At 42.1% G+C, this 22,111-nt stretch overlaps 2 protein-coding genes across 2 annotated transcripts; both read left to right on the top strand.

The window, feature by feature from the left end:
• The first annotated feature begins 711 nt into the window (after positions 1-711).
• l3mbtl1 (L3MBTL histone methyl-lysine binding protein 1) lies at positions 712-19,091 on the top strand. The gene is made up of 28 exons (XM_034536662.1): positions 712-918; positions 1,323-1,483; positions 2,214-2,403; positions 3,022-3,140; positions 3,266-3,468; positions 3,605-3,676; positions 3,842-5,829; positions 7,199-7,394; positions 8,654-8,835; positions 9,355-9,484; positions 10,071-10,233; positions 10,668-10,806; positions 11,009-11,057; positions 11,209-11,297; positions 11,788-11,892; positions 12,044-12,179; positions 12,621-12,712; positions 13,205-13,356; positions 14,272-14,348; positions 14,577-14,662; positions 15,695-15,805; positions 16,113-16,281; positions 16,991-17,093; positions 17,233-17,421; positions 17,495-17,544; positions 18,112-18,269; positions 18,361-18,423; positions 18,847-19,091. The coding sequence occupies exons 8-28, from the start codon at positions 7,229-7,231 to the stop codon at positions 18,979-18,981; spliced, it is 2,544 nt and encodes an 847-aa protein (XP_034392553.1). The 5' UTR covers positions 712-918; positions 1,323-1,483; positions 2,214-2,403; positions 3,022-3,140; positions 3,266-3,468; positions 3,605-3,676; positions 3,842-5,829; positions 7,199-7,228; the 3' UTR covers positions 18,982-19,091.
• On the top strand, positions 812-4,292 carry LOC117733737 (serine/arginine-rich splicing factor 6-like). The gene is made up of 6 exons (XM_034537577.1): positions 812-918; positions 1,323-1,483; positions 3,022-3,140; positions 3,266-3,468; positions 3,605-3,676; positions 3,842-4,292. The coding sequence occupies exons 1-6, from the start codon at positions 812-814 to the stop codon at positions 4,290-4,292; spliced, it is 1,113 nt and encodes a 370-aa protein (XP_034393468.1).
• Positions 19,092-22,111: the final 3,020 nt, after the last annotated feature.

The following is a 22,111-nucleotide window of genomic DNA, read 5'->3' as shown; positions in this document are numbered from 1 at the left end:
AACGTTTTATTGCTAATCATATTCCTTCTCATACTATATGATAAAAACTAGTATGGCACAAACATTTGAGAAGTCTGGCATGTTGGTGTAGTAGAAAATGAGCCAGTGGATATTTTGGTCACACAATCTTTTAATAACTACGCATTGCTGAATCAAGAACATTCATTAGGATGCTATAATGTTATATATATATAAATTAGTGCTGGGCAAAGATGAACAAATTTAATCGATTAATCGCAAGATTTTTCTGTGATTAACTGCGATTAATTGCATTATGCGCAAAATTCAAGAATGAATTAAAAACTAGTGTATTGCACGCTTTTATTTTAAAGTAATGTTATCAGAACAATATAACAGGCACTCTGGGAGCAACAGCAAGTTAACATACAGAATATAAATTCTGAACAGGTATATTGATTGAATATATCTTCTTTGATCTTCACTAGTCTGAGAAAAACAGATGTTATCAAATAGACGCTTGTAGCCAACGAGAAACAGTCGAACTTCATGTAGAAAATACAGTATCGAGAGAAATCGCCCTCTCGGCCAATAAAGAAGGTAAAGCACCATTACTTTTAATTGTCATGTCTCTTGGGGAACAGCATTGCCCCATTGTCTCTCGCTTGTCTTGTTGCACACAACAGTCCAGTTGGTGGCGGTAATGCGCCTCTAAACTGATTTGTCGACTTTCAAGTAAACACCAACGAAGAAGAAGCAGATTACGACCTAGAAGAAGAAGTAGAAAAGGCCGAGCAGCGCTAAAGACGTCGTTCAACTCGCCAACGGGCCGCAGAGAAACCGTCGAGAAGTCATGCCTCGTGTTTATATCGGACGACTGAGCTATAATGTCCGCGAAAAGGACATTCAGCGTTTTTTCAGCGGATATGGAAAGTTAATGGAAGTGGATTTGAAGAACGGGTGAGTGTTTGACGGAAATGCGATCTCGGGTTAGCTCTCGTTGCCTCGCGAGCGTTAACGTAACCGTGAACGACGTGCTGTGCTGGTTCAAGAAGCACGTTGCTATTTCGAACCATTTTACGAGTTAAGCATATATATGTTCGTCTGCACTGACCGGTCGACTTGTAAACTTAAAGCCCGCGAGTTGGTTTTTCTGTTCTGTTTAAATCTTCAACTTGGGAGTCTCGCTCGTGTGCCCGATGTCGCGTGGCCAACATGGCGTCTTTGTGTTGGTTTCATCGCGGAGCTAGCGGGCTAACCTGTGCACTGGAGATGGACACATGCTGTGTCGAAAGGGGGACATGACTGGAGCCGCCGCCGCTGGTACATTTACGTGTATATCTTAACCTGTCTTTCCACTCCAGCTACGGGTTCGTGGAGTTCGAGGACAACCGAGACGCCGACGACGCCGTGTACGAGCTGAACGGGAAGGAGCTGTGCGGGGAGCGGGTGATCGTGGAAAACGCCCGGGGGCCGCGGAGAGATCGAGATGGCTACGGTGGGGGTCACGCGGATGGTGGGCGCAGTAAGTGCAGTCTTTTACCAGATACCCTCTATTCCCCTTGGGGTGAGGGCTCAATGTGGACTGCACAGAGTACCATTATGTTTCGTACTTGCAGCACACGTTTACACTTTGATTATTTCAGGTGCACTGCCACGGTTTATAATCCCAGCCATCCCATGTTGGTTTTACGAGACTACATGTTTAATGTGGCTCAGATTGCATGCTAGTTTGAGAGCTGCTGTAACATTATTTGACACTAGACTCTACATGTTTCATTTCATTTATGTTAACAGTATGCCCACATGGAGACGTTCTTCATCCTGCTGAACAAATCTCATTTCTTGTCGTAAAAGGTTGCCGACCTGCTGGTTTTTGCTCCTCCCTGGTGATCACGGGCCATCCTTGACTGGTCTGTAGTTCATTATCGGGCTGGAACAATAATATGCAAGTCAGAAACCTCAAATAGCCAAACTCAGGCTGTAGAGTTGGCTTTGGCCAAAATAGCTTTCTTACCTAAAACAGATTGCAAAGTCTCTTGGATGATAATTACTAGTCTGGCGAGCCATGTTTTTAAGGCCTAGATATTCCAATTTGTTTGCACCACAGAAGAAAGCTAATTGCAAATGATCACTACAAACTTAGCGTTATCATTAGAACTAGAACATTTTCATGTGAAATGTGTATTTTTTTACTTTGGTATATATTTTTATATTCAACATTAACAAAAGTCCTTGATGTTTCAATTTGAAAGAGTCCAGTTGCGGGCTGAGGCTGAGAGTCCATTGAGGCTAAAGATGACTGGCTAAGATGACTGCCTGTCCCGTTTGGCCTTGGCTTTCACCTTACAATGTGTGTGTGACCTTTGCCCCCCCTTGATCCTTGGCTGACCTAACCGGAAGCCATGATGACAGCAGCCTTTTGCCAATAGACCAGGGGTGATGGTGAGGATTGCCATTGGTTTTTATGTTGACAACAAACATAAGTGGAGCGGCTCAAGTAAAGAACTTACAAACACCAGAAATGTTGTAAGTGAGAGACCTGGAAAACAAAATTTCAGACCGGCATCTGGTCAAATGCCAAAAGATTGGCGTATGTGATACACCGTTCTTTATCAATTTGATCGAACAGTGTCCTTGACCGCAACCTATGTGGGCACCTCCTTTTTGTTTGTGTTGCAGGGTTCGGAGGTCTTGAAAGAACATCACTGTTCATTTGTTTATGCCGCTAAACCATCACAGTGTGATGTACCGGAGTAAGACAAGCTTTGTATTGCCGGAAACAGATGCAGTGGTGTTCTTTGCAGCAGAGAACAACATCAAAATGCTGAACAATACAAACGATACAAAGAGCCCGAGCAGTGGCCTGTAGATCATTTATCTGACGCGTTGTGTTTGAAAATGGGATCAGAGGGACCCCTGTCATTATTAGGTTAAAATGTATACGCCAATGGACTGTTATCTGGCAGGTCACTGCCTTGTGTTCATTTGATCACCCAGGCCAGTAGTTCACCGTGTCTCGGCCATTTCTAACTTTTTTTCATGTGCTGTTGTTTTTAAAAGGTAGCGGTTACAGCAGCCGGAGCCGCACTGGCAGGGATAAGTACGGACCTCCAGTTCGTACTGAATACCGTGTCATCGTGGAGAACTTGTCCAGCCGCTGCAGTTGGCAAGACCTCAAGGTACGCGTTCAAATACTAAGCTGGTTTGGTTAACTGCGGGGAAATGTTGATGCTGCTAAGGCAGCTGTCTACATATTTGTTTGTTTTCCTCCTTTTTTAAAAATGTTTTGTTTGTTGTCTCACAGGACTTCATGCGTCAGGCAGGAGAGGTGACTTATGCAGATGCCCACAAGGAACGCACAAATGAGGGTGTGATCGAGTTTCGGTCCCAGTCGGACATGAAGAGGGCCATTGACAAGTTGGATGGTACGGACATTAATGGACGGAAGATTCGTCTTGTGGCCGAACAACCTCGCAAGCAACGGTCTTACTCCGGCAGCCGCTCCAGGTGAGAACTCTGCACACGCTTCAGACTTTTTGCCGAAGATACACCCTGATTCTGTTTTCCAACAAATATGTAACACTGATATCTCGCACATGAATTGGCTGTAGGTAGGTTTTTGACTTTCTGCTGTTATCCTTAGATCTCGTAGTCGCCGCCGCTCCCGCAGCAAGAGCCGCAGGAGCTCCAGGAGTCGCTCTAGATCCCACTCCAGGTGAGCATGTAAAAAAAAGATTAATATACAGATCGTAGTACAACTTGAAGTATTGTCACAGATAAGTAGGAAATAGAGGTTATGTATTGGTCTTGTGCTGGAAATTAATGAATATTGTTAAATAGCAGTCATGTAAAGCATTTGCGGGTTTTTGTTCTCCTACAGGTCTCGTTCCCATAGCAACAAGAGGCGTCGCCATTCCCGCTCCAGATCTGGAAGAAAGTCTCGCTCCAAGTCAGACGAAAGCAAATCCCGATCCCGCAACCGCAGGTCCCGTTCTCGGTCCCGTTCTCGGTCCCGCAAATCAAAGTCCCGTTCAGGCTCCCGCAAATCCCGGTCTCATTCAGTTGACCGTAAATCAAAGTCCCGTTCAAAGAGTCCTTCAAAGGTGAAGTCAGATCGTGATTCTCGCAGTCGTTCAAAGGAGATCTGTGGCGACAAACCCCGCAGTCATTCAGCATCTCCGATGGTCAACGGGAAAGAGGAGAGTGTCACCAAGTCTCTTGCCCGCTCCCCATCGCCTCGTGAGGATGACCGCCGATCCAAGTCCAGGGAGAAACTTCCATCCCCTCGCTCAAGGTCTCGCTCAAGGTCTAGATCGGCCTCTAAGGATTAGTGGAATTAAGAAAGGGAGGCGTTTCTTTGTCGAGCTCGATCCCTCTGCTGTACATGTCATGTGAGCAGTGTTGTCATACTGGCTTATGCTTCCTGGCTTGTCTACTTTTCTCTACGTGTTCACTTGTCTTAAACATGTTTTAGATTCTGTTTTATTAGAGGAAGCGCCACAGTAATTTAGATTTCTGTATCGTCTTGCCACCAAGGAAAAAAACATTTTCTCAATTATATTTGAAAATAACTGAACTAGAGTCAAAAGAAGCTGGACTTGAAACATTTAGTGCTTTGATTTGAGATCGTTCAAGTAACTCTGTCCCAATAAATTAAACTTGATCGGTAAACTAGGTTTGTCACACAGTCTCTTATTAAAAACTGATTACAGCCTCGTGAAAATTAAGTAGTCTTTATTTGGCTTTCATCATTTTAGACATGCGTCTCAGTTGTGATCGGGATTGTTTCATTTGTAGATCAGAAGAAAAACCTTCCTAGCGTTGTGAGATCTTTGTCATTTCTGTCTATCGGACAGTTTGATGCAACAGTTCTGTTTTCACGTTCATTCATCTGTGGTTGTAGGAGGAAAGTAGCGCTCGGCAGGAGCGTTGGAGCAGTTTCAATAATTTCTTTCTCATTTGAATTGGCCGATCTTTGTCTTTTGCAGTACTCTAAAATGCTCAACTGGGATGCAGAACTTGAGCATTGCATTAGGGGAACTGTTATGATCTCCTTTTAACCTCTTGTACATAAACTGCTCGGCATCAAAAAACGATTTATATATTTTTTTTTTTTGTTGCTACAGGTTTTTGTTTTTTTTGGTAATATGTGGAACATAATTTGTCTTTTTCTTAGAGCTTCAAGGCCCAGAATGCAATGTCCTATTCTCATGTTTACTGCTTTTTGTTGTTTTTTGCAGCCCTGAAAGTAATTTTTTTGTACTGCATCCCTTTTTCTGCGAGTTGAATCCAGGGGACACGGTGTTTGTCAAGCCTCTTGCTTATTTACGGTGTGCAGCCAGTACTGGAGTGTTTGTACTTAAAGGTACATTGTGTCTCTGGAGTGTTTGTGTGTTTATTACAAACAAGACTTGGTGAATGCAGCCCCCCCCTTCCCCCCACTCCATCTTGTGGAACAGATTATTCTCCGCGCAAATGAGATCTAATGGATAATTGTCCTTTTTTATTGTATGTTCCATTAAAGATCTTAATAAAAGAATCCCTCCGTGTGACTTTGCTTCCTGTCTGCAGTATCGACGTGACCTATATCCTGCTAATTATATAATAAACGGTGTTTCACGGGCGCGCGGCTCTTTGTGGCTAAATGAAGAGGATCACGGTGTTCTGTGCTTTTTTACAATGTGACGTAAAAGCGGCAGCGCTCCGGTCTCCCGACTCACCGATAGTCCACGACATTATCTTCACATCACACCGGCGCGGTTGCGCTCGAAGTCTTTTTTTGGCGTTACATTAGTCAACGAGCGGTGACTGTACTGGGGGCTCACGCATGCGCAGACGGAGCCCCGGAGCCGCAGGAGATAATAGCTGGTAAGCCAAATTTCAGTTCCGAATTGATCTGAAACCACGAATTTATTTCACCTTCATAATTGTTATTGTGTCGAATCAGAAGGTATTTTAGCCGCAGACGTCTTAGAGGGACGAGTATAAATGTGTTTTGAGGCAAGCGGGTTTCCGTTTAGGATATAATCAAGCACAATTGCTTTCCCTTTTAAAATGTATATTTGAGGTATCACGCGCCTCATTAACCTATCGCGTTAAACACTTTTAAATAAGCTGTTACTGACATCTGACACGCTTAACGGTGTTGTGAGGAGTAAACGTTGCTCATTCGTTTGAGATGCAGCTGGAATGGGTGACAGGTTTCATTTTTCACTAAATGACAATTTCACAGGGTTTCAGACACTGCTTTTATTCTTTTTTTCTTTTCTGTCTCCTGGATGTGTTTGCCTCCGCCATTTTAACTGAATGTATTTTTTGTGTGTGTGTGTGTGTCGACGTAAATATTGCTGTCACCATTATTGCCTTTTTTATTGGAGTTAGGTTAAAGGATGGCTGTTAGAAAGTCACACGGGGTCATGGCTTTTGATGGAGGAAGCCTCTGCCATCATTCTGTAAATGGCATCCGTAAAATATATTTAGAAATGTAATTGTTTAAACTCTTGAGAAATATATTTAATAAAAAGTATGTTCTAGTATTTACATTTGATTATTCTTAATCCATGTGTCTCAGCATTTTTCTTTTGGGGATAAGTGCCTATCAGCACAGGCTTTATAGTGGTGGTAAAATGGTGGTGATATCATTTTAAATGTTGAGAAATGCACCAAAGTGGAATCTACTAATTTGTTTGTTCTTATGAATGTGCATTGTAGTAAAACCCTTATAATGAATGATAACTTGTCCAAGAAAATGTATATCAGAAGAATCAAAAAACAAAAACACAATTATGAGGGTGACAGGATAGAGGACCCATCACTTTTTTGCCAATTCAGTTGCGTGTGTGTGTATATGTATATACACACCACGCTAAGTTCCTTGTAGGTGTAAACCTACTTGGCTAATAAAAAAGTTTCTGATATGTATATGTATGTATATATGTATGTATGTATATATATATGTATATATATGTATGTATATATATGTATATATGCATGTGTATATATATATATATATATATATATATGTATTTATATGTATATATATATATATGTATGTGTATATCCTGTATATATAAATAAATGTATATATATATAAATAATTGTGTATATATATATATATATATATATATAAAAATATATGTATACGTATATATATAATATAAGAAGAAATAATTCCACGAATAACGTTTAACTTCATTTTTGAGAGTATTGCTTTGTATTGCCCCTCTTTCCTCTCCAGTGCTCCGGAGTAAAGGACAGGGACGCCGTTATGAGTGCCAAAGTGAACCTGGAGGCTCTCCCCAAAGAACCCGATCGCACCACTTTGGGCCCATGCTCCTCGTCCCCGAGCGAGGCCGTCGTCATCTGTGGCACTGACAGTGTGGCCAAGAAGGCTTGGCCCCAACCCCACACCACCACAGCGTTCCTCCTACCAGGTGGGCACAGGGTGGTCATATTCACGGAGACCTTCCTTTAACTCAGGGATACGCGAACAAGCTATGATGTCTCATCAGGTATATTGTGTAGTGACGTGGGAGACATACAGAGAGCGTCTAGACTCTTCTCACGTAGGAAGACCGCCCTCCTTCACTGAGCTTGTCTTGTTGCCCCACCATGTTTCTACAGTAGCCCAGGACGAAGAAACCAAGCACTGACTCTAGAGAGGGCCTCTCATGTTATACGTTGAAGACCACTGAAGGTTCTTCTCCAGGTTTGGAAAGTGGGTGCACGGAAGAATCTGCAACCTCACCGCTAGATGCCACCTAACCCTTCCCACTGGCCCTTTAAAGGGGGATCATCATCTCTACACATCAAAGTCAGCTCACAGGTCTTGGGTGCAACTGCCCATGCTGGAAAAAAAAGTAGTATAAAGTATCACTTGAGTCAGTCACCGGTTGGGGATAAAGACAAAAAGTTTTAAAATAAAATAAAATGAAATCTGGGGATGTCAAGAGAGAAACAAGTGAGCTTACAGACTTCTCTGCTCCTCGTGCCTGATCAAGACTAGTGGCTCGAGGCTACATTAGCCGCCACTAGCATGACACACCGTAATCTGACCGAACTGTTTGCAGTTGAGTTGCATTGTGGCGAATATAAGCGCTAGGTTTAAGAAAGAGGACTTTGTGGAGTGAAAAATACGATATTTTGATTTGCTGCATTGATTCTGATCCTTTTTTGAAAACTATATATTTGAGTCTGACCATGTTACTTCAGTGCAAAGCTCAATTTAAATAGTAAATGGACTTGCATTTGTGTTCGGGAGCAATTTGGGGTTCAGTATTTTGCCCAAGGACACTGAGGACTGGACGAGCTGATCTTTAATTAGTGGACGGCCCGCTCTATCTCCTGAGCCACTGCCAACCACAGGACTCTTTTAAATGATTGTATGTATGGTGGCAGAAGAAACATTGGTCTCTAGTAACACGGGTTAACATGGAAACAGAGTACAAAGTGAAAAATACACTCACCATAAGTTAACCGGTGTCACTTTCTAAATAATCATGAATATCCTCACATGAGTGACTTGTTAAAGCTTTTGATCCTTTGTTTATTGACCTTTTATGATACTAATAATATCATTGATAGTAACATGAATCACAATTATTGTTGTGACATTGTTCCTATTGTCCCACGCCTGCTCGTGGGTGAGCTCAGGTAGGAAGTTGAATGAATTTGAATGCATCTCTCTCCTCAGCTCCTGCTGCCAGCCACCAGAAGCTGGAGGTGACTCCAGCTGTTGCAATCGGAGACCCAGGTAAAGGAGGCAGGGCCAATGAGACAGCCACACCCACCCTGACAGCACAGGTGGGCGGGGCTTGTAGCATTGTCCTAGAGTGGAAGGAGGGAGTGGCCATCCTGCCCAGCAGCAACCTCAAGGTAAAATGAAACAATGTGACTTTAATATGGACACTATGAGAATACCCTGTACCCGTCTGGTTTTAATGTGTGGGATGGTCATTTATTATTGTCTATCTCAACTTGCATCTGTCATATAAAAGCAAAAGAGCCACAACAATAAAAACAATTTGAGCGTCATTGTGGATTTTGATGATCCAGTCAGAGTGCACTTACTGGACAGTTGACCAGATTTTAGTCAGACAATTTTTTACTTTTTGTGTAACAGCAATCAAGATGCAGGTTATAATCCTATCATGCATCTATTCTATCTTCAGTCGTTCAGGAAATCATATTGCCATATTAACAATGAAGAATAATGTTTCGCCAAAATCCAGAAACATTAATACATTGTTCTGAGGAGGAAAAAGGTTTGAATGGACAAAACGATATTGCGCATCAAGACACATTTAAACAGATGTGTGTGTGTGTGTGTGTGTGTGTGTGTGTGTGTGTGTGTGTGTGTGTGCGTGTGTGCGTGTGCACGTGTGTGTGTTGCAGTTCTGTGTGAGTGATGTAGGAACGCTGAGCACACTGATCACCCCAGGGGCCACCAGCAGCATAACTGAACCAGCAGCCGGGACTTCTGGGAGATCTGCTTTGGCAGAGAGCGCTCCAGCAGACAAGCCAGGTAGAGTCGTGGTTACATAATGTTGTACTAACGCCAGGATCGGAACACAAAGCACTGCACTTTCTTAATGCCTGATACTAAATTAAACAACTTCAAGTACTATTTGCGTTGTTTTTAGATGACATTTGCGTGAGAGGAATACAAATTCAGAGTGTATTTCCTGGTGTTTCAGGTCACGCTAGTAAAGGACTGTTACTTTCTATATATGGCTGCACTTCTACTCTAAAGACTTTTAACAGCAACCCCCTTTCAATGAGCACTTGAGCAATAATTGTATCAGCTGAAGCAGAGCGCTCTTGACAAGTGAAGAGAGAGCAGCTGCAGGTTTATGTAAAAATATCAAGCAGGCATCAATCACATGTTGAGAAAAATCAAAATCCAGCTGGAAAAGGGTTCAAAGTAATCAATAACTAGTGGAAATAGTCACAAAGGATAATGCACGTATTAGTGCAGTAATCACCCCCACATGAATTCAGTACAGGAAATAAAAAGTATTAAACATTTTTTAGTATTGTAGATTTAAAATGTTAACCTGTGTCTTAAACCTGCTGCCTCCTCATGACCTCTCTTGTCTCCTGCATGTCAGACGTGTCGGCTCCTGTCGGCTCCGTGAGAGGTGCAGTAGCGGAGCCGGAGAGGGTGGTGCCGGTCAAACCTGAGGCCCAGGTCGGACTGGGACAGCAGACCTATGATGCCAGAGCTCAGAGGACCTACAAAGAGGAGCTACGCAGAGAGCCCATCACTGACAAGTATGTTGGTAACAGCTGCTTCTCCGCTGATGCTCGCACATGCTAGAGGTGGGCGATAACGCAACATTTGGTTTTAAAGGAAATACCAAGTAATACAGGGCCAGAATCGCAGATATTAAAAAAGGGCTTTTGTACTTCCATTTTGTTGTCCAACGTTAATTACGTAATCATATACATGTTAAGATCCGGGACACTTTTAATGGCAAATAACAAAAAAAAAATGTTTTTATTATTGTAAATTGAATGCACAAACATAAAAGAAGTGTTTGATTAAAACGCGACAAAAGCATTGAGGATAGCAGCATAATGTGTTTTAGTCTGTTTGATTGATGGAGTATTTCTTTAAAAAACGTCCTATAAGCGACAGGAAAGAGAGTTCATTCTGGTGATGTGTTTCGACTTGAGACACGATATCTGTCCTCCCGGCCCATCAGGAGGATTGTTGGGGTGGAGAAGGTGCCAGCAGGCGGGAGGGTCTCCTTCCTTAACCCAGATCACCTGAAACCTATGAGGAAGAGGAAGAGGAAGGAATACCTCAGTCCCTCTGAGGAAGACTCTGACATCGAAGGCACGGTGGGACGGCATTGCTATTTACATTTAACATCCAGATACAAATATAGATGTTCTCATATCAGATGAATTCAGACAGAGGAGCATAAATATGGTTTTACTTTACTGAAAGTATTTTAGGTGAAGTGTTTGTTTGCTCTAATTCAGGGACTATACTTTCTTTCTACTCTTAGCTCTTGCATTATTTCTATTACATGTATTTTAGGATGAGAAAATGGATGATTCTAAAGCAGACGGCAGACACATCAGAGGAGGTTGGACTTTAATTTTTACATGTATCATCTTCTTTCTTTTCTTTAAATATTTATCGCACCGAATTTGTTTGCAAGATTACAGCTCTTGAAACACGAGCTGCTCCTCGTACAAATGAATCAACTAATGATTTAATTGTTATATTTGGTGAAGCCGGAGACAGTAAGACAGAACAGTGGACGTGGGCTCAGTATCTGGAGGAAACCAAATCTGTTGCTGCGCCCATCAAGCTTTTCCAAGAGGTACGTGTGAGTGGAATATTCAGACTGCAGCTTCAGGCTGAGCTGCAGCCTTGTTACACACAGGTTCACCCAGTGCACCCATGATGTTTTATGACTTTCTTTATACCGCTGCAGCACTTCCTATAGCACAGGGACAAATCTATCGCCCCGAGGGGAAAAAAGGAATGTAAATTTACCTGAGAGAAAGTGATGTGTGCAGCCAAAGAGCGCACATTAATATTCTTATTCTGTCACAGAGTTTCATTTAAAAGTGATTTATTTCTTGAACAATCTAAACATTGTGGCAACACAAGCTTTGTCTTGAAGATACGTTCTGTTCCAACATTGTAAGTAGTATGAGAATGAATAAACTGTCCATTTGCTGTCCTCTGTATTTTGTATTTGTTTGTTGTCCTGATCCAATTAACCTCCATTCTTTGTTTTCACTTCATTTAGTTTGAATCTCTGTTGGCTGTACTGAAATATTTGCCTTTGCATCCCATGTGTCCAGACCCAGAGAGTGCCAACAGTGAAGAGCGGCTTTAAGCAGGGGATGAAGCTGGAAGGCATCGACCCGCAACATCCATCCATGTACTTTGTTCTCACTGTGGCCGAGGTGAGCCAGAAGGATCTTAATGGCCCGTCTGATGAGTTAGGATTAAAATCCTCATACACTTCCAGGCTGCTTTGCATGCAGGAGGAGATCACCCCGCTGTCGTCTTCTCCGGACAGCTTTTGTCTATCTAATGTGTCATGTCATCGTCCAGGTCTGTGGTTACCGGCTGCGGCTTCATTTTGACGGCTACTCCGACTGCCACGACTTCTGGGTGAATGCCAACTCCCCCGACATCCACCCTGCAGGCTGGTGTGAGAGCACAGGACACAAACTGCACACTCCCAAAGGTGAGAGGTCGGAACACTCTGGACATGCTGAAAGACCAAAGAATCAAATACACTCATTCATGTTCACTTACCATGTCCATAGTTAACAGAATCCAGCTATACCAGCACCGTATAAACTCACTGATTAACTTACACTAAAATGATGGAGTCTCCGCTGATTGCTTGGCAACCTCATGTTGATGACGACACTCCAGGAAGTCAATGAGCCCAGTTTTTGCATGTGGCCTATTAGTGTTGATTTGTGAATGTTCACGGTGCTGGTCAGTGGATATTGTTGCCCTTTAGAGCCAGGCTAGATGTTTCCACCTGTTTCCTTTATGCTAAGCTCCCTGCAAGATTGGCCTATTTCCCAAAAGGTCAAACTATTCATTTAAATGATGGGATGTTTGACCAAATATGAATCAGTTTAACCTTCTCTCTGTATCTCTGTTTTTCCTGCAGGCTGTAAAGAGGAGGAGTTTACCTGGACCAACTACCTGAGAATGACTAAAGCACAAGTGGCGTCCAAAGAACACTTTGCCAGTCCTGGGAGGGTAACTGCCAATATATAATATACGGTAGTTGTATTATCTACAAGCACGAATGGATGAGGTGAATGATTTGGGTTTGGGGAAAATCCAACTCCTACGAGAAGCAGTTATAATAAAAACAATTTGCAGCTTCTATCTCTTTCAGAAAACATTTTCACTTCACGAGACCAAAAGTGCCAAAGTCAGGCCTGTTGTCCTGCCTGGTTATATATTAATATATATTATTAATATTTAACGCCAGAACACCAAAAAGCTTTATGCTTGTTTGGGTTGATGTTGACTTGATTCTGCAAGCTAATGTTTAAGCTAACGTTCAAGCTTCAATACATCAAACTGTATCAGTTTTGTAATGATTGGTGAACTCAGAAACATATTTAGAAACCGTCCAACAGTACAATTGGTACACCGTTTATCAGCTAGCCCGCAGCTCTGTCTGTCTCTACTTCCTCATGTGCACTTGCCAGGTCATTTCTAATATCTCCGCTTTCTGTTTAGATCGACGTGAAGTGCAGTTTTGAGATAGGAATGAAGCTGGAGGCCGTGGACCGTATGAACCCCTCCCTCATCTGTGTAGCAACTGTAACTGACGTGGTGGACGAGCGCTTCTTGGTTCATTTTGACAACTGGGATGATACATACGACTACTGGTGAGCCTCAAACACATTGGGGATGTACGGGCTTTGGAAAATGACTGAGGAAAAAAATCAAGAAGAAATATGTTTTTCTGCGCAGCTTTGGATAAATTTAGGCTTATTATATTCTATGACATTGCTGAAGAAGCAATGCAGATGGAACTGTCCAATCTTTCAGTCTGTTTAACTTCATGTCTACAGATTTGGTTCATTTGTAAAAAGCCTGTGTGAACCGGGAGAGGACCAGAACTTAAAGACAACAATGTGGTCCCGACCAAATGAACCAAACTACAGGTGTAGTAAGGCTACATTAATCTAAACACAGCCACTAAGGGAGAGAACCACTCAAAAATAATCTGACCCCATGACATATATCACTATATAGAGGCTGAAATACTGTAGAAATAGTAACATTTACTGTGGAGTTGTGCTTTTGCTCACCTTATTAATGTCCAATATTTACTCTCCTTTTAGCTCTTATTTGGTCCCAACCACATCCGACGAAAACTATGTGACTCTTTCGCTGTTAGATGCTCTACTTTCTTCATTCACTGGCTGCTAACTGTGTCAGAGATAAACAGTTTGTTTTGTTATACATCATACAGGATTTTAATCACTATGTGGAAAACAGCTGCTGGAAACTGGGTTATTAACGGCGCTGCGACTGAAGCAGTTAAGGCGTCATAAACCCCAAACAATAAACCAAAAGAGGTTAACAAGCACAGAAGAGCTGTACATTTAAGGGACAACTCTCATCAAATTAATGCAGTTATTAGATTCAGTGTTCGTACTAAGCATCAAATAAACATCAGTAAAATCTGCAGTTAAAGCTGTTGCAGCGTCAAGGTGAGCAGCTCGAAAACAGGAAAAATACTTTTCTGAAATTGAACTATTGAACCGCTGGACGTTGTTGTTTGTCAAACTATGCAGGTGTGATTCCAGCAGTCCGTACATTCACCCTATTGGTTGGTGCCAGGAGAGGAACCTCCCCCTAACACCACCCCAAGGTGAAAAGTGTGTTCAATGTTAATCATTGATTTAATCATGTTCATAGTCATAACATGGCTCATTAACTTTAAAAACATCTCTGCACACTTTTTTCCTCCTTTTTCCCTTTCTTTTGGAAATATAATTTAATATAATCCTGAAGAAAATAAGTTGAATATGGAGAGGAGGAGATTTTATGTTTGTATTCACTGACAGATTTTTGTTGAATTAATGTTTTGCTGCACCAGATTACCCAGATCAGGCCCGGTTCTCCTGGTCTCACTACTTGGAGGAGACTGGTTCCAAGGCGGTGGCAGCTGAGGCCTTTAAAGTGGTGAGAACAAAGAATTTTAATAATCATACCACCCCAACAATCCTCCTGTCAACCAAACGTTGCCTGCACCCACAAGGTCACAGTCCAAGATCCATGTACCCACACTGTTAAATCATCTCCACACATATTTCCCCTTTCACACACACACACACGCACATCTCCCGGAACAGTCCACAGTTATCTTCCTCCAGACATATTTCCAACACTTTATTCAAATGGGATGGATTGTATTGTTTCAAAATGAGAGATGAGAGGCTGCCAGTGATTGTATAAAGATTAAGAAATTTAGTCGAGTCACAGACAGCGAATGTTATCTTTTCCAATTTCAGAAATGACATTAAGTCCAGCAGCCAGGAGGTTTTTTTTTCCGGGGTGGGAGATTTATTTCCATTAAAGGATAATTCAACGAGGTGCAATCAAAGAGGCAGAGGAGATGACATTACTTTGTTTAGCAGTCCGTCTGACAGCCTCCCATCGATATCAGAGGTTATAGTTTAAGACGATGGGTCACGAGTCAGTTCCAATGTTTCCAATATGAAATCAAGAAAAGATCTCCAGTATTCCACCAAGCTCCGGCATCAGCATGTGAGTCAAGTCATCTGGTGCCTGAGAGCATCTGTCGACTGAATCAGGTTAAGCCTCGCACAGCAGGCGGCTGAGTTCAATGCAACCTGTAATTTAAAATAATGAGAGACATAGTTTGTTGACAATGTTTGTTACAGTACCGGTCAAATCAGTTACTTACAGTATATCATGAATGTCATTACAGTTCACGGACAGTGCTGCAGTAATAAGTACATTAGGCCCAGTTCAGCTGTTTAAATAACAGATGATAATGCATAATATGGTCTGGTCATCTTTCTTCTGTAAAATCTCAAATAAAAGACCTAAAATGCCCCGAGTTAAATAGTAGAACTGATGTTTGGTGCAAGTAAAGCCAATACGTTACGGAAAGTACATTCAACATGTTTGGTTGTCGAGCCGAACATACAAGTTACCGTGTTATTCAATCACCCTGTGCTCTGGCTCCAGCGTGCGGCCCACAGCTTCCAGCCTCAGATGAAACTGGAGGCTGTGGACAAGAGAAGTCCTGGTCTGATCCGAGTGGCCACAGTGGAGGAAGTGGAGACTCATCGCATTAAGGTAATGCTCTGTTTGTGTGTTGTCAGCTTGTGTTTCATAAACACTTAAGTACTAAATGTCTCAGGTTAAGAAGGTCACGATCATGTATGTGTGTGATTTTGTTTTGAGTGTTTCCCAGACTCCCTCAGGTCCATTACACCTTTAACCAAGTGTACTTGTGAGTTGGTTCTGGAATAAGAGCTTACATGTACTGATACTGTAATGCACATCTTTCTAACCAACCCTGGACCCATTGTGCAAGTTGAGCTGTGTGTGTGTGTGTGTGTGCGCATGTGTACAGTATTATGTATTTCTATTCCTCCTGCAGGTCCATTATGACGGCTGGAGTCATGTCTATGATGAGTGGATGGACTCAGATCACCCTGACATCCACCCAGCAGGCTGGTGTGAGGCGACCAGTCACCCACTCAAAGTTCCCCCGCGGGACGCCAGAAGACAGCAGCCACATGCTAGCAACCAGCACTTTGGTCAAAACTGGAAGTTGATTTTCTTCAAATTTCAAATGAAAGTTATTTTTGTTACATAGCATTAAATCTTAGCAACAATTATTGTTTTGAGCTCTGACTAAGCTTGTTTTAGCCACTTTTAGGCCCCGGAGTGTGATGCAAACGAAAATTACACTGGCAAATGGAAAAGTTGAAGGAGAAATTTAAATGCTAACTGGAATATTAAATCTTTTGAAACTATTACAAAAAATCCTCTCATGTATTTATGTACCTGTTTCTTTGTTTACATAAAGAAAACACCAATTTGTTTCCCATTTAAAACGAACCTGCCACTTTTTCAGCTGGATTGATTTTCTTTATGATTTATTTAACTTTTCATGCATTAATTCTCTATTTATTGCAAGCTATTTTCCATATATGTTGTGTGTATATATATATATATAGATATATAGATAAAAGGAGCCTTTTTATGGAAGACATTTTGATTTGTCACAATTGGGAAAGCCCAAACAATACATTTAACGGTGGCTGAATTTCATTTAGCTGCTTCAGTTTCAAAGTCCTCATATCGTGCATGCTTGAATAGAACAAAGCCGTAATTAATGTTATTAGTAACACTTGTGGATTTCCTATCTACTGTTAAAAAGGCCTCTTGGTATTTACACCACTCGATAGCAATAGGTATAACCTTCCAGAACTATGTGTGAGGGTTTATCTGTCTGTATTTGAATGGATGTAGGTGTGAGGGAGCCTCCGACCACAGGCCAGTCCACCTACCCATCCTCGGTTCCCTGTAAACCCATCAGCCACCCCAGATCCAACAAGTACAGCTTCCACAACAGGTCAGCTGAACTCAACTCAAATCATAATGCTTCATTCACCAGGTCAACCATTCAGGATGCACATTAATACCTGACATCAAAACCTTTTAAAGTCATGCGTCTTCCTAAAGTGCACCACGGGGCTGTGTCTTTGAAACAGGAAGTGTCCAACTCCTGGTTGTGACGGTTCGGGCCATGTGACCGGCCGTTTCACGGCCCATCATTGCATATCCGGCTGCCCATTGGCTGAGCGTAACCAAGGCAGGCTGAAGGCCGAGCTGTCAGACTCGGAGTGCAAGAGGACCCTCTTCTTTGGCCAGAGGACCAAGAAGACACATTACCGTGGCAGGTGTGTGTGTGTGTTGGCCTATATGCATGTGAGTTTGCCGTTGTCTCACATTGATCTTTTCCTCTGTTTTCAGGATTGGCCGTCCTCCCAAATTCAGGAAGAACCAGCAGAGAGACTACCAGAGTGAGTTTTCTAAATGCATGATGCATATCTGTCTTTGATGAGAGCATTTTACTCTGTAGCTTCAGGTGTGTCTGCCTGTCCAACCTGCTCATTGATTTCAGGGGAAATCTTTCCTGTCAGCTGCAGGTGTGAATGTTCTATCAGGCTAATATCGTATTACAGTACAATCACCTGAAACTTTGAATTGTTGTGTTTCCGCTACCTTAGAATGAGGCGTTTAGATCCACAGTTTCTAGCCCAGAATGGACAAAGTGAAAACAGACACTAGAGAGCCTTTTTTACATTACCTGGAGGCCGCTGTAGTTCTCCGACATGCCTGGAAGGGAGGGGTGAGCAGAGGGATATTCAGTTAGATGAGCCTCACAACTAGATGCCACTCAATCATATAAACTGCTCCTTAAATGATGGCACCGTGTAATGATGACACCATTTAAGATGTATCAAAATGCCCCCCGGGAAAATGATGTGTCGGCAGTTTCAATCTGAAATATTTGTCCATGTGATCATAAATTAACATATCTTTGTGTGTGTGTGTGTGTGTGTGTGTGTTTGTGTGTTTGTCCTCAGACATGTCCTCAGAAGGCGTGTATCCGTCACTATTCATGTCAGCTCTGAGCAGCCAGTCAGACAGGACTCTGTCTCTGTGCTGGGAGCAGCACTGTAAGCTGCTGCCCGGCGTTCAGGGCATTCACGCCAGCCAGGTGGCCGAATGGAGCGTTGAAGAGGTACGCAAACCGTATCCCTTACCTACATATTAATTTATTCTTTCTCTCTGTCTGGATTGATTATTTAAAATTGGTTGTATTCGTACCTCAGGTCTTCATGTTTGTCCAGAATCTAATCGGCTGTGAAGAACAGGCTCGTCTCTTCAAAGAAGAGGTGAGACCACCAAGTGTATGTCAATGAGATATTAAGTTAATGCGCATTTGCTTTGCACATTTCTAAGCGTCCACAGTCCGTTGCGGTATTTACTGTCATGTTGCACTGCACACTGCACCGTCTGTTGAAGGGATAGTTTATATTTTTTTAAGTGGGGTTGTACGGTGTAAATAAGTTTAGGTGGACGTTGTGTTTAGAATATTTTCACTGCTTGGAGAGACAATTCATCTTTAGAAAACTATATATAGTATAGCGTCAGAAATGTCTATTGAGTCAAGTGAACACCTCTGATCGTCTATTTTAGTATGAAGGTGTTTCGGTTTTAATTGGATAACACATGATTACACATGGCAGACAATACTAATTCTTTCTGGACCCGTCACGTCCAGTTGCATCACCGCTGTTGTGTCTGCGTCTTCCCAGATGATTGACGGGGAGGCCTTCCTGCTGCTGACCCAGGCCGACATTGTGAAGATCATGAGCATCAAGCTTGGCCCTGCCCTCAAGATCTCCAATGCCATTCTCATGTTCAAGAGCACAGACGAGGTACTCAAGTGATCCCACCCTCACCTGACGTGTGGCGTCGGGCCGTCGTTCATCATGTGCCAAATTCATTCTGTTGCAGGGAAAAGACCCTGACCCCTTTTTTTCATGTGTTTGGTGTCCTGTACCCATCAGAGAGAGGGGGGAGGGAGTGGGGTGGGGGGAGGTCCGATCAGGGTTGGAAGAGGAAGGGAAATAAGGCAATACAGATATTTCCCTGGAAGTTATGTCTTAAAGACGATGGACACATTGCTGTGTAGGTGGACAGAAGCAGGGTGATGAATGTGAGGTGGACCATCAGGAGTCTTTACAGTTCAAACCTCTCTGGCGGTGTTTCACATCTGTTATGAACTCCCAGTTTATGGTTTGCTTAGTCATTTCCAACCACCTGTTTGTAATGCTGAGTTTTTAATGTGTGCATCCGAAGCCTAAGTGGGAATAGAATAATTTGAAAAAAAAAGTTTCTACACTTAGCTTTTTTGGGGTGGGGGGGCAAAAAGAGGAGTTAAATGCTGTAGACGAGGCTGGTCAGTGAGGCTCCTACAAGCCTCACATTGTGCAATAAAAAAAGTTGAGACATAAGTATTTGGTACCACTTAATGTTACAGCTCCTTTATGTTATCAGATTATTCTGTGATAAGATGAGATGAGATGAAAAATATGTTGTGTTGTTCAGACTGTTTCCATCTATGTCAGATGAGCAAGTTGAAACAGCATCCCGAAGAATTAACTCATGTGTGTTTAATTTCTCTACATTGTACCATTAATGTGATAACTCGTGTGATACAGGAGCTGTAATTTAAAATGTTTCCCTCTTACATGGAATCTGAGTCAGAGAACAGAAACAACACACTGTTTTTATATCTTTATGCAAAGATCTTAAATTATTTTTTTTGCAATTCTTAGACACTTTTAGCACAACTGTGAAACCCAAATGGATTTTACACAATGAAGTTGCCACACTTGGTCACTAGAGAGTGCAACAGTTCACGGTTGGCTCTATAAACTTGGATTTGGTAGCAAGTCAATGGAGCTCTCTGCAGTTTACATGTGATGGACACTGTACGGATTTGATATTGTGAAATGAAGTGTTTTAAGGGCTTTTGGAATCTTACTTCTTTGTGTGTCTCTCTGGTGGGATTTGTGTGTGTGTGTGTGTGTGTGCACGCACATGCGCATATGCGCGTGTGTATGTATGTATGTGTGTGTGTGTGTGTGTGTGTGTGAGTGAGTGTGTGCTTGCATACGCGTGTGTGCGTGTCAAGACATTCTTGGGTCACAAATGTCATTCAATCCATATGAATTAATAAACATCCAAAGCTGTCTTGTCTGATTAAAGTCCCTGCCTCTTTGCTTTTTTGAGGACACACACACACACACGAACACACACGCATGCACGCACACACACACACACGCATGCACGCACACACACAAACACACACACACACACTGCATTTCCTGTACTTGTGTGTGGATGTGGTGCTATTGACTATAAACATACTTTTCTCACATCCCATCCCCTTATCGATGGCCTTATTCTCGTCAGCAGTTGGCTGGCGTGGTGACAACTCCTTTCACGCTCTTCCTGCTTATCTTCTTGTATCGCTGCAGCTAGACAGCAAAATACTGAATTGATTATTGGGTGGTAAATGTGTCACAGAATGGCAGGTTTCTAATTTGTATATCCTTTGGAGGAAGGATTTTAAGGACCAGAGACACTCTTGCTCTCTTGCTTTCAAAATAAAAGTCTGCTCATTTGAGAAAGTGGAAAATGATCAAATGTTTTAAAGGTCTTCCTTCATTCCAAAATGGGATTTGCTTATTGTGTCTTCATTTGAAATGTTTGGCTCCGCCATTACGCTAGTAAGAGTTAAGAATAAAATACATTTGAAAAATAGTAAAGAGCATACACTGAAGGGAAAAGCTGCTCATATAGTGATGTTTTTAAACCTGTATCTAACTCAGATGTCTATGTTTGTGCAAAAAGTTTATCCGTGATTATTTTGGAGAGGCAGAACCGCCCGGGTTAACGGTCCTTTATGCTAAGCTATAGGCTAATCGTCACCTGTCTCCAGCTTTGTCCTAAATGGACAAATGTATCAACTAAGATTCATGAGAAATGTGTCATCTCATCTAAAATGTAGAAATTCATAATAATCATGTTCTACAAAATATTGGACAATTTCTGTAATACAGTGCTGAGCAAATTAATGCTATTGTCAAGACAGATAGATATTAGCAGTGTCTCATAACATTACATTAGTCATATTTTGGAATCATCCGTTGTGGACGAAAGATATACAATTTATCCAAAAATAGCTTTATGCTAATGTTATTCCCCCTCCCCCCTTTCCATAAATGTGTTTATTTCCTCCTCCTAGCTTACTTGCTAGATAATGTGGATATCCAGGATTACACAGCGTGGCCCCTGATAGACAACCTAGAGTGGGCCACTGGCATTTCAGAACGATTTGGCCTTTTCTACATCAATCACTCGGACCCCACATTGCCTCGAGGGGCCACGACTTCTGTTACACTCGACTCCACCATCGTCAACTGCAACGGATTCCCAGACCCCGCCTTGGGACCCCATGAGTGCTTGAACACCGTGGCTGAAGGTACATTGATGCATTGATGCATTCTGTATCTTTTAAAGCTCACCAATTAAAATGTAATTTGTGCAAAAACCTAAGTGAAAGAAAACCATAACTTTTGGTTGTATGAGGGTTATGTGCTCGACTATTTCTTAATCAAAAGCATCGACTTCCTCGAGTCTTGTTTTCAGCGTATTTAACAAGCAATGTCAATATAAACCATATAACTATACACAGAGAGCAACATGCAGCAAGGGTTCCCGTGTTGTGCATCACCACACCGAACAAACATTCAACAAAAGGATATCAATAATAATAGAATATGCAAGTGAGGCCAGAAGCCTCAAAGGCTGTTTGTTCATGGATTATGCTTTCCCTAAATTTAAATAATAAGGTAATTGAACAAATCCCAATTTACAATACCTGGAAGGCAATCTGTCTTTCACTTATCAAATAATTAAAAGAATGTTTTACTAACCATGATCGTACTTTACTTTAATCCTAATCCACCTGAGCTGCTAGTGTTCTCTTTGGACGAAGAAGGTAAATTA

Source organism: Cyclopterus lumpus, chromosome 7 (assembly GCF_009769545.1).
Source record: "Cyclopterus lumpus isolate fCycLum1 chromosome 7, fCycLum1.pri, whole genome shotgun sequence".
NCBI lineage: Eukaryota > Metazoa > Chordata > Actinopteri > Perciformes > Cyclopteridae > Cyclopterus > Cyclopterus lumpus.
The sequence above is the reverse complement of the archived record's forward strand: the minus strand, read 5'-3'. Positions and strand labels throughout refer to the sequence as shown.

Excerpts from the sequence above, each read along its gene's own strand:
- l3mbtl1 (XM_034536662.1), top strand. The coding sequence starts at position 7,229 with ATGAGTGCCAAAGTGAACCTGGAGGCTCTCCCCAAAGAACCCGATCGC. Across the intron at positions 9,485-10,070 it reads CGCTCCAGCAGACAAGCCAG|ACGTGTCGGCTCCTGTCGGC; the intron begins GTAGAGTCGTGG and ends CCTGCATGTCAG. Across the intron at positions 10,234-10,667 it reads AGAGAGCCCATCACTGACAA|GAGGATTGTTGGGGTGGAGA; the intron begins GTATGTTGGTAA and ends CCGGCCCATCAG.
- LOC117733737 (XM_034537577.1), top strand. The coding sequence starts at position 812 with ATGCCTCGTGTTTATATCGGACGACTGAGCTATAATGTCCGCGAAAAG. Across the intron at positions 3,141-3,265 it reads GCAGTTGGCAAGACCTCAAG|GACTTCATGCGTCAGGCAGG; the intron begins GTACGCGTTCAA and ends GTTGTCTCACAG. Across the intron at positions 3,677-3,841 it reads CGCTCTAGATCCCACTCCAG|GTCTCGTTCCCATAGCAACA; the intron begins GTGAGCATGTAA and ends GTTCTCCTACAG.